At 42.3% G+C, this 12,168-nt stretch overlaps 2 protein-coding genes across 3 annotated transcripts in view; both read left to right on the forward strand.

Moving 5' to 3' along the window:
* Positions 1-5,825, forward strand: part of ALDH5A1 (aldehyde dehydrogenase 5 family member A1) — a 52,862-nt gene extending 47,037 nt beyond the window's left edge. For both annotated transcript variants that reach the window (XM_085861452.1, XM_085861454.1), the window contains exon 11: positions 196-5,825. In XM_085861452.1, the coding sequence (XP_085717578.1) occupies positions 196-407 (212 nt within the window). In that variant the 3' untranslated portion in view covers positions 408-5,825. The remainder of the gene's footprint in view (positions 1-195) is intronic.
* Positions 5,826-9,572: 3,747 nt separating this feature from the next.
* The window catches only part of KDM1B (lysine demethylase 1B), a 34,581-nt gene continuing 31,985 nt past the window's right edge, over positions 9,573-12,168 (forward strand). The window contains exon 1 of the mRNA XM_085863081.1: positions 9,573-10,089. Coding sequence (XP_085719207.1) covers positions 9,712-10,089 — 378 coding nt within the window. The 5' untranslated portion in view covers positions 9,573-9,711. The remainder of the gene's footprint in view (positions 10,090-12,168) is intronic.

The raw sequence follows: 12,168 nt of genomic DNA on the forward strand, positions 1-12,168 counted from the left end.
TTATTTTGGGTCATGCTGATCCTATGTAGCAAGTCTGGATGTAATCAGCCCAGAACTGTAGGAGTTGCAGCGTGACAAAGAAACAGACAAACAAACACTGGTCTGTGAATTTTTATTTAATAGTGACCATCTCGAGCATATCCTGAAACACTGATTTTTCAATATGCTTCTTCGCTGTACCCCCTTCCACCGCAGGTTATATTTACTCGCGTGATCTCCCACAAATTGTGCGCGTCGTCCAGGGGTTGGACGTCGGGATAGTTGGCGTTAACGAAGTGGCCATTTCGGCGGTGGAGGCCCCCTTTGGAGGTGTCAAGGAGTCGGGCGTCGGTCGTGAGGGATCATTCCATGGGCTCCATGAATACATGGACATTAAATATGTTTGCTATGGAGGCCTGCAGAATTGAGCTTGGCTTGAACGATAAAGCAGAATTGAACCTTTAATTGATGATATACCTGACTTTATTTTAAACAATTTCTCATCCTCCTGGCTTTATTTAAAAGTGAAAAAAAAATTGTCTAATTTAAAACAACAGATCAATTAAAGGAGAGTTTATGTTTCGGGCTTTACCCTTCGTCAGAACAAAGAAAGAGAGAATGGGGTGGGTATTGGTGTGGAATAAATTTCACAAATGTCATTACTGGTGGGCTGAGAATGGGGAACACTGATTGGACAGAAGTGTGAGCATCATATGTGACATTGCCCAGAGTAGAAACGGCAAGTGAGGAGAGACAGAGACAGAGACAGAGACAGAGACAGAGACAGAGACAGAGACAGAGACAGAGACAGAGACAGAGACACAGAGAGAGAGAGAGAGAGATGGATATGGATGGAAGGAACATGAGTGGGGAGGAAGGATAAGATTTTTTTTTTTTTTCCCCTCAAACAAGAGATGGAAAGATTCCTTTTGACATATACAATTGAGAGCATTTTTTTCACAACAGACAGATCGATAATTGAGAGCATTTTTTTCACAACAGACAGATCGATGTTCAAACTAACCTGAAAAAAGATGAATTTCAATCATGAACCACTCGTTACTCCAACTGGACTCCACTTGATGGTCAGTTTGCCTCAGTCTATCGACTCATTTGAAAATGGTGCTGGGACATTCAGCAACTGAATCTGAATAGAAATACAAAATCTTTCAATCTCTCTCATGATGAAAGGGGCTTTACTTTGAACCCTCAGGAATCGCTCAGATGTCGTCGTTAGACCAGCGTACAAAGGTGGCAAGATGGACTTTTATCAACAGGAAGGCCATCGTCAATTATCAGACAGTAGCTTTTATCTCAAAGTGGACAAAGTTAACCCCAGCACTCCCCCCCTGCATGCATCACACATATACTTTCTGCCAAAGATTCACAAACCCAACAACCCTGGCCATCTCATTATGTCTCCCTGTGGCTGTCTGACTGAAATAATTTCCAGCGACCTCGGCAAAAAAGGCTCCAATTGTATCCTCTCCACCATCGTACATCAAAGATACTAACCACGCCTTGCATATTATTTTTGTTCGGTTCCAGTTTTCTAGCAATAACAAATTTCTGTTCACCATGGACATTTCATCACCACACGGTTATTCCAAATGATGACGGTCTTCAGGCACTTGAACATTTTTTTTCAATTGTCGCACTATCCACGACCCCAGCACTGAAACTTTATTTCCTTTGGCTGAATTGCTTCTCGCACTCGATTGCTGATTGCTTCACATTCTCCAATCTATTTTTTTAATAAACAGGTCAATGGTGTGGCTATGGCTACAAAAATGGGTCCAAATTGTGCAAACCTTTGTCGGTTTCATTGAAGAAGAGATTTTTTTTTCTCTCTCTCTATTTGATGGCCCAACACCAGATTTCTTTGGACGCTACATCGATGATTGTATCAGACTAACCTCCAGTAATAGATTTGAACTTGAACGCTTCATCAACTTCATCAATGCCTTCCACCCAGCTCTCAGTTATACGTCGGCGATTTCAGACACTTGTGTCACATTTTTAGATCTCGAACTTTCTGTGGTAGAAACTGGTTTAATGATTACTGTTCACGACAAACCAACAGATTCACACAGCTATCTAATGTACTCATCTTCTCATCCTTTACATGTCAAGAATTCCATTCCTTATTCCCAGTTTTTGAGGCTCTGTCACCTCTCCATTGATGACTTGGATTTTGGATCTGAAGCCAGTGAGATGTGTCGGTTTTTCACAGATCGTGGCTATCCCAGCTCGCTCGTGGAAAATGCTCTTAACAGTGTCCGACCAATCAACAGACAAAATCTCCTTCTTCCAAAAACAAACCCGAGAATAAACAAATTCCTCTCACTTCGATGTGCCATCCCAACAGCCTTGCAGTTAAAAGAATCCTCCAAAAAAAAAAACTTTCGAATTCTACAGAATGACAAAGAAACCGCTTCGATCTTTTCTCAACCACCAGTTGTTTCTCTTTACATTTAAACGAGACAAAACTTTGCAAAATGTTCAGGTCAAAAGCACACTACCTTCCAGTTTACCACCTGGAACATTCAAATGTTTGGTAGTCGTTGTCATACCTGTGATTTTATCAACCCCCCAAACATTAATATCAGGACCAAAGCACACCACCAATATCAAAGATCATTTCACCTGCACTACCTTCAATGGGATTTACTGTATTTTATGCTCACTTTGCATTAAAATTTACTTCAGTGAAACTGGACAACGGCTTGGAGACCACTTTCGAGAACACCTCAACGATGTTAGAACCAATAATGATGATGTTCGTAAACCAGTCTCTCGTCGCTTCAACCAGGCTGGACACGCTGTTCATCACACGTCTGTCTGTGGTTTGATACTCCACCATGGCAGCAATGACTCCTGGAAACTTAAAGAACAGTATTTCATCCACAAACTTGGTACACCTGTGACAAATGGTTTGAATGAAAATTTTTATTTTTCTTAATTATCATGCCTTTACATGCTCAAACTTCACCCCCACCCCCTTTTTACTTTTTCTATCCTATCCTTCCTCTTGTTCTTTCCTATTTCCCACCTTCCCATCTCTCTCCCTTCCCCACCCCCAAAATCCCAACCCATTCTCTTCTCTACTTCCCCCCACTTTGCTCCCTCTCTCCTTCTCCCTTTTGATTTCTTGTTCCACCTCCCTTCCTTTTCTTCCTCTCTTCCCTCCTCTTGTCCTGCCTCCAACTCGTCACTTGCTGTTTCTACTCTGGGCAATACGTCACGTATGATGCTCACACTTCTGTCCAATCGGCATTCCCCATTTATTCCGCACCGATACCCGCCCCATTCTCTCTCTCTTTGTTCTGACGAAAGGTAAAGCCCGAAACTTAAACTCTCCTTTTATTCATGACGGATCAACTACCATTTGCGATATTTTTAAAGGTTAGCGGTATTGATTTTATTTGTTTTGCTTTCTTTTGCCGTCCACGCAGACCACTAATGTTGTGCTGAATTTGGCGATCATTTTCAACAGGTCAACTGACAGGCCACGAAGATCGAATATTAACTCTCACCTGAATACCTTACTACTAAAACCTTCTGGGTTTTTTTTAATCTCCACAAAAGTGAGGCAAATGGAAGAGCAAGGTTAAATTGCCAGTCGGATAGTGGGGCAACAATTTGGCACAACCAGCAAGAGAATGAACAAACAGTAAAAGAGGAGAGGGGAGGGAAGGAGAGGATGGAAGGAAATACTGAAATCAGCAAGTGAGAGAGTTGGGTTAGGAGGGTTAATGTGGGTAATAAAGATCATGGGTCAGGATGGGGGATGACACAGTGATGGTGCACTGCCTAAATGAAGCACTGGAGGCAAGAGTGGGAAATAATGGCCTCTGGAAGGTGGTTCCATTGATTAGAGAAGAGGACCAAAGGTGACCTGAGAACCTGCTCTCTGAATGAACCCTCTGGACTGCTATCCATGCTTCATATGTGTTGCTCTTCAATGACCTCATAAGTTCTTATTAACTTCCTTTTCCCGTAACGTAAATGAAGCATGGATAGCAGTCGAGAGGGTTCATTCGGAAAGGTTCCATACACCCAGAATTGGGATTGGGATAGCGGATTCCATACACCCAGGACGGCGTGTCGCTCACCGGGGTGTGATTTGCTGAATATAATTTGCACTTTATCGTTCAACTTCCGATGTATTTATGGTACTAGCAGAGTACCCGCCCAACGGGTGATCTTATTCCAAGCCTAAAACAAGTTCTTCTGACGCATAGCTTTATTTGGGCAGTGTGTAGCCAAATAACAGCTGCTTCAGTCTTTCCCGAAAATAATAACAATAAAAAACCCGGGTTATGTGCATGAAGCAAAAACATACCTTCTGTTTATTATTCAAAACACTTCACTGTAGTGGAAAATGTGAGGACAGGAATACTGTACTGTAAATGGTGGAGACTTGTAATACCCTCTACCACCTGGAGGCGGTGCTACATGACACATTTACATTGAGAATTTGTATCCCCCTCAAGACCACCGGCAAAGATAGAAATACCCCATGCACCAATTGGGGTCATGCTGATCTTATGTAGCAAGTCTGGATATAATTGGCCTGAAGGAGTAGTGCACACACACACACACACACACACACACACACACACACACACACACACACACACACACACACACACACACACACACACACACACACACCGTTCTGTGAATTATAGTAAGGGTAACGTACTGTAACATTCATATAAAAGCACATTTGCCCGTTCTTCGTCAGCTGATTCGTTGTCGAGGGCCTGGGTTACAAGGTGTGGGTAGAGAGGGAGTTTTGTTCACTGTTAAGGAAGTGTTTTTTGTTGACTTCTCACGAAGGAATAGCTTGATTGAAGATAACACAAAGGTATGTTTGTTTGCCCCTTGATTTGTCAACAGCTTTCCTCCTCTCTAAAGTAGTCATCCGTTTGTACTCATCGGTATTAACGTGAAATGTTGTGTGATCCATGTTGTCATGTTTAGGTGGGTTGTGGTGCAGGCTGGATACCTGTATTTCCTTCCTTGTATTCGATATTTATTGCAGTTTCAAGTGTTTTTTTTGTCTACCCATACTACTGATGACTTTTTAAATCTTGTAGTAGTACAAAGGGAATTGTGATTTTTGCAGAAATGGTTCATTCCCGTCATTTGGTCTGATCATTAATATCACTTGAAGCACTTGCTAAAAAGACAGGTGTTCACAGTTGAGTCACATGAATTGGTTATTTCTTACATTAATTCCTTAAAAAAAAATTTTTTTCACCTCTGTTTTTCGAAGCCTGGTGTTGGCTTCACAATTTTTTAAGGTGGCTGGCTTAAGATCTTATGATCCTGAGTTTGAGCCCCTGTAGTGCCGCAAAATAACACCAGGTGGGTTTGACTCAACCCGTCATCCTTTTGAGGTCTGCAAATTGAGCACAAACCAGCTAACTGTGAAGAATGAACCATTTGATTATCCTGCGTCGGAGTGGAGACCCGTTCAGTATTGCGCCCCCTCGCCTTGGAAAAACTGCCATGGAAGCTCTATGCGTCTGAAGATTCAAAAGGAACGCTTCTTTCTATTTCTCAAGATTAATTTTCTTCCTGTAAACAGAATTGTTAAAAAAAAAAGTATTTTCTGATATTTAGAATTGGAAACTTTTAGCTGGGATGGTGGGGTGGTTTGATATTCAATGGAAATGTTTTTTTTTTTCTAATGTGAACAGATCATGAACATAATCTATAAGGAAGTGTCATTAATTAAATTTATTGCTTTTGCTCATGTCTCGTGCACCTAATGTATGCCGATGAAAAAGCATTTGTTTACTCCTGGGCCTGAATAAATTTGATGATGGCTATAACGGGATGCAGCAGCTTTGTGGTCGAGTGGGTGAAGCCTTGCGGCTTTGCCCTCAGTGCCGTGCGTTTGATTCTGACGGCCACCTGTGTCTGAGTGACGACCTGTCGAGGATTGGGTATAACCACGAAAATGTTTTCAAGTTGTGATGACCACTAAGCTGTTAGGCTTAGAGTGTGGGTTCCACCACCGCTTCGACATAAGATCGTAATGCGAAGTCGTAATTCTGAAGGTGCCTTTGAGTACGTATTGTTTTCTTTTTTTCATCTTGAAGTGCGTTGACAGGATACGCCCAATGTAATAATACTGTTGCGGACCCGGGGCCGCAGAGGTAGTACGAGGGTGGGGATATCCCTGGTTTCTCCCCGGACTCGGCGGGAATTGAGGCCATCGCACACGAATAAGTTTGTGTCGTGGCAGGTTGCTAATCGACCACGAACGCCAATAATTTAACCATGTGACCCAGTGTCCTCTGTCTGACTACTGTTTAACTGTGGTACACGCAGTCTCCTCATCAGGGAATCGTGCCCTCGATTCGTACTTGCGTGAAACGTACCATATCAGGTGCAGCCGAGCGGAGCTGCCAAGTACGCACCGGCTAATAAGCACATTCTTGGGGTATAACTTCCCGGCTCGGCTAATATGCGGACCATGCTGGACCAATGGAGGAAAAGACAAAAATGAGCTGGGTTCATTTATAATAAAGCAACTTATTACAACAAGGCAAGGAAAATTATGTGGCACAATAATAGGGTTTATTGACAAATTATGTACATCAGGGGAAAGCAAGGAATTCATGGGTGCAGCAAAAGAAATGCAAATATTCAGAACCAAGAGCAAAAAAGGGAACATCCAATCAAATAAGTGGAGCTTCGGGAGAAAGAAAAGATTGAAGAACTGGAGATTCAGGCACAGAATAAACTAAAGGAATTAGATATGGAGAAGGGAATTAAAACCGCATCGAACGCAATATCTCTAGCGACCAGTCACAAGTCTTGGGACATTACCAGACATGTGGGACTTGTTCCACCCTTTAATGAGAGAGAAGAAGATAAGTACTTCCTTCACTTGGGAAGGCTCCAGATATTTACGATGCTTTACCTATTGATCTGTGTGCACAGTATGACGAGGTAAAAACTGCAATTCTTAAAGCCGATAAATTGGTTTCAGAGGTTCAAGAGGCGCAGGAAGAAAGATAATGAAACCTATGTGGAATTTGCTCGGGGTAAAAGAGACTTTGTTTGATAGGTGGTGTGCTTCCAAGAAAATTGGGAACAACTTTGACAGATTAAGGCAGTTGATATTCGTGGAAGATTTTAAGCAGTGCATGCATTCTGACACTCGGACAAATTAAAGGGAGATTAATTGCACACCACAGCAGGAATTGCTGACAATATTATGCTTTGACTCGCAAACTCCATCGCTACACACTGGGTTTTCCAACTAAAAGTAACCTAGGGCGCTACAGTAAACCTAGTCAGGGAGTAAGACCCTTACTTGAAGGTCCTTCGGAAAAACTCGCATGCCAATTTTGATTATTCTCAGCCTGCTGACTGGAAAGGAAATTTTCCTGGTGTTCCGAAAACGACCACAGATTATTCGTCCATGCCAACTTGTTCTTATTGCAGGAGGAAAAGGACACCAAACGTCTCGGTGTCGTAAGATGGAAAGAAACCGAAGTAATTGTCATCAAGTGAAGGGTTTTCCAACTGCACCCTTGCTTATGTTGAAAACCGCCCGTTGCAGAAAGGGACACCAAAAAAGGGACACTATCAGTCTTCAACCTGTACACACAAGCTGGATAAGATCATTTGAACGTGTTCTCAGCGAACCTCTCCATCCATTTGATAACTTGCTGAAGTTACATGTGTACGAACTGTTAACCTGAAATAAGTTACCACCCCTAAAATAATGAGTTTATTCAAAGGTGCATTGATAACTGCGACATTTGTACTTTTATAATTTGGGAATTAAAAAATAAAATCATTGAGTGTTTCTTTTAATCAGTTAAGTAGTAGTGTTTTACAGATAGACACTTGGGATTAATTAATATTACTTATTAAATATCCTTCTGTCTCATGTCATATGCTGGTTCCACCTGTTAAACAATAGACGGGACAGATTGTTCATAAATCTTTACCTCCACCACCAAAGGTGAAGGAGGTTATGTTTTCATGCCTCTCTGTCTGTCTGTCTGTCTGTCTGTTTGTGTACAGGATATCTCAAAAAGTTGTGGATGGGTCTGGATGAAATTTTGTGGACAGGTTGGGTGTGTGACAAGGACGAACCGATTAGATTTCGGTGAAGATCTAATCTACTATAATCTACTATAATGTGGAACCTGGTGACTACTATAATTTTTAAGCGATTCTTCACTATTGAGAGATAGGGCTCAAAAACGATATCCAGCACGATATCTCAAAAATGTATTGGGCTCAACATGTTCTCGTGGATCAGGCATTCCAGGGCGGAGGTTTGCGCTCTACCGAGTGCCCTTCGAGTTTCTGCTGTGCTCCCTCCGGGTAACTAGTTGCCTCGGCGTCGATGCCCCGAGGAACAGGATTCGGATCTCTTTAAATACTGAGCACATGTACACATCCTCACAGAGACGGTGCCTTTTGAGAGCGTCTATCATGAAGTTTTAAATATATTCAGGCATTTGCTTTAAAGTTTCGTAAAGTTCACGCTACTATTTAAAGATTATTCCATTTATCGTATTGTAATTTCGTAAATACATTATTTCTTTCGTAAATACACGATATATCATAAATACGTAAATACATTATGTCGCGTTTCGCGATTGGCTTAATCAAGGCACGTGACGAAATATCGGAAGTTGTTGTTGTTGTTGGTTTTTTGAAATTTTTTTTATTATTATTATTATTTTTTTAGCCGACAAAACCTTTGGGACGCTGCTCGTGGACACATTTGTCCTTGTTATTCATTATATTACACCCGGAAACGAACGAAGGTGCCGCCCGAGTTACCACCTGATCGCAAGGTTCAATGTTCCGTCGTGTCAGTGAATTTTTTTTTTTTTAAGTTCTTAGTTTCGGTAAAGAATATATATCGTGTATACCATGTTTTATTAAATAAACTAATAATAACCGCTTTCAAGGGTCGAAGAGTGTGGGACGTTGAAATCGCCCGCCAGTTTCCCTCACCTCCCTCATCCATCCATTCCTTCCGGCATTTCCGTCGCCCGGGGTCCGATGTCAGTCGTCGCGCCCAAGAAAAAACGGAAGGCGGAGGATCTGGGAGACGCGGGAGCGACCGGTGAGGTCACCCGAAGCAGCTCGGGACGGCAGGTACTTCGGCTTTGCCGCTTATCACCATGACTACCGATTTGGTGTGTTTATTTAATACCGGCATCGGCAGTTTGTACGTGTCTCGTCTCGTCGTCTCGAACCCACAACCAACCTGAGCAGTTCGACGTGAGGGTCGTTGGTGGACCAAATGGTGCAGGCACTGCGTGATCCGAGAGGTAAAACCATGGACGGATTTTAAATAAATAAATAAAAATAAATAAATAAATAAGCAAGCTCCACCCCGTTACATGGTCGGCCCCCCTCCCGGATTTAAGGTCACTTTCACGATCTCACCGACTTGGGTCTAAATGTTGAGGAACACTCGAAGTAACATCAACGATACCCGCCAAACGCGCGTCAAACTCGAACCTTCAACTTCCGTTGGGGAATTTCAAAAATCCCGCCTGAGTAGAATGAGCAGCCAATCGGATGTGAGCTCGAGGAAGACACCGGAAATGACGTAACCAGGTAGAGGCTCTCTCCTCTCACACACGTGAGTTTGGATTGATTGAGTGAGGAGTGTGAGGCCAGTCTTCTTCGCTGATTAATTGCGCAGTTCGTCCGTATTTTTTGAACCCCGGCATGGGCAAGAGGTGTATCAGTGCGTTCTGTGCCAATACGAACAAGAACAACGTGAGTTTGTTTCTTTTCCCGAAAGAGCCGAGCGTCAGGCAGAAATGGTCCGATTTTGTGCGCAAGGCCAGGGACAACTGGAAGGGTCCCAGCGAACACAGCGTCCTCTGCTCGAACCACTTCAGCCCTGACTGCTTGGAGGAGAAGCCCGTCTACGTGGCTTCGTTCAGCTTGCAAGTTAAATATAAAAAATTCCTCAAGTCTGGTTCCGTCCCGACTTTACAAACGTTACCGGTGCAACCAAGTCGAGCCCCGGATGGGACCACGGTTGACCTTCCAGGCCTGAGGAAAGCCTCTGAAGCCAACGCTCAAAGAGAAAGAAATAAGGTGAGCGAGCCGTTCGTGCATGCTCATCCCTTCTTTGATTCTTACTCATGGGGATGCTTATCTATCTATAAATCCAGCAGTGTGTGTGTGTGTGTGTGTGTGTGTGTGTGTGTGTGTGTGTGTGTGTGTGTGTGTGTGTGTGTGTGTGTGTGTGTGTGTGTGTGTGTGTGTGTGTGTGTGTCCGCTGTTTCTCGACAACCGCTGGTCCGATCGAATTGAAACTTGCCAGGTATATTGCTGGGGACCTGAGGATGTGCCTTTTCAAGGTTTGATATTAATCGGACAAGTGGTTCCCAAGTTATGGCCATTTATTTATCAACCAATGACAAGACACGTTGCTGCGTGGGCCGGTGCGCGGCCGGCCGACGATGACGTCACGGGCGTGCCGGTTACATGGCAGCGAATGTCATGGCAAGCAAAGACAGGGAGGTAAACTTGATTTTAATTAACTCTGTGTGTGGAAGTGTGGTTGTCGCGAGAACGCGAGAGCGAAGGAACGGCCTGTGCGGTTGTCGTTTCTGGCTCGCGGTTTGAGTTTTTTTTTTTTTTTTTTTTTTTTTTTTTTTTTTTGAACATACGTTTGTTTTTTTGTTTTTTTTTTCTTCTTATTCTTCCTTACAGCGTTTAAAAACAACCGGAAGCAAATGGTCATATCCAACGACACGGATTCCAAATAGCCAGGGGTATTGTGTTGTTGTTGTTGTTGTTGTTGTTGTTTCCTATTCTCTCACGTGCACGCGTTAAGTATGACGCTCACTACGTTCGCTCTAAATTTCGGTAACATCAGAGTTAGCTGGTATGCTCCGAAGCAGGAAGTAATTTTTTTTTTTTAGCACGTAAGTTCCCCCCCCCCCCCCTTTCTCTTTGTGTTTTTCCTTGTGATGACATTGCAAAAAGGCAAAATATGTTGTCACTAATTGAATAATTGGCATTAAAACTAAATTGCGAAGAATCGTAACTGCGATATGCGAACTTCCGGACAGTGAGGACTTAACTTCCGTACTTCCGGATCATGACGACTTACTGTATTCTTTCTCGATGTTTTTCTCGATGTATCGACTTACTGTATTCTTTCTTTCTCGATTTCTGTACTTTCTCGAGTTTCTTAAACACAATGCCCCAATCCAGTCGTTTACGACACCGAAGGAACGGCCTGTGTGGTTGTTTGAAAGTTTTTTTTTTCCTTCTTTGGTTTGCACGTACGGTCAAAGGTGTCATGGGACCTTTTAAGTATAAGTGTTAAGATATTGGGTTGGGAATTTTAACAGGCTACCGCTGATTTATAAATGATTTATAAATGTCTTTTTATAGATATATAAAATCTTTTTACTGATTTATAAATGATAGAACCAAGCAATAGCCAAACCAAAGAGTGGAGATGTAATCAGCCTTGGTATTTAAATGGGAAACATAAAGAATGTGAGAAATATCAAATAAGTCTTATTGAAGAAATAACCGGGGTAAAAGTAGATAAAACAAATAAGCGGATAAATTTAACTACAAATAAGTTGGAGGATGTAAAGAAAAAAATATATCCTTAAATGGACTGAAAACTTCGATGGTTATCAATTGAACACTGGAAAAACAATTTACTGCAATCTCAAAATGATATGTGGCTCAGGTCGTGGTCAAATAAGAGCATTGAGAGAAGTTTATCATTTCATTTCTGCTCAACAAAGACACTTAAACCAAGAACCAAGTTATTCTTTGTGAATATACTCGATGGAAATGAATGTTATAAGAAAATTAAGTTATTCCCTGAAGTAGAACATGGGCAAATATTCGTTGGTTCGCTCTTTGAGTGGAATGAAAATATGAAAGGGAAGAAGTGCTTTTATCAGTAATAAAGGCTCAATCTTTCATAGTCTCAATTTTACATTTGCTTGTATGGGAGGGAAGGGGAGAGGTGGGGAGAAAATCAGTCTCCTATTTTGGGCTTTTGGGGCTTGAGTCAGAAAGTTTTTCCCTTTTCTCCCATTCATTTGAATGGGCATCCCAGAAACCCCATTTATCATCTACTCAGGTGTGAATCCAGATCCGACCTGTCGGTACGATACAAAACGTAAACTGTTTAGCCTG

This window comes from Eptatretus burgeri, chromosome 17 (assembly GCF_056783735.1).
Source record: "Eptatretus burgeri isolate ZD-2024b chromosome 17, Ebu_testis_v1, whole genome shotgun sequence".
Taxonomy (NCBI): Eukaryota; Metazoa; Chordata; class Myxini; order Myxiniformes; family Myxinidae; genus Eptatretus; species Eptatretus burgeri.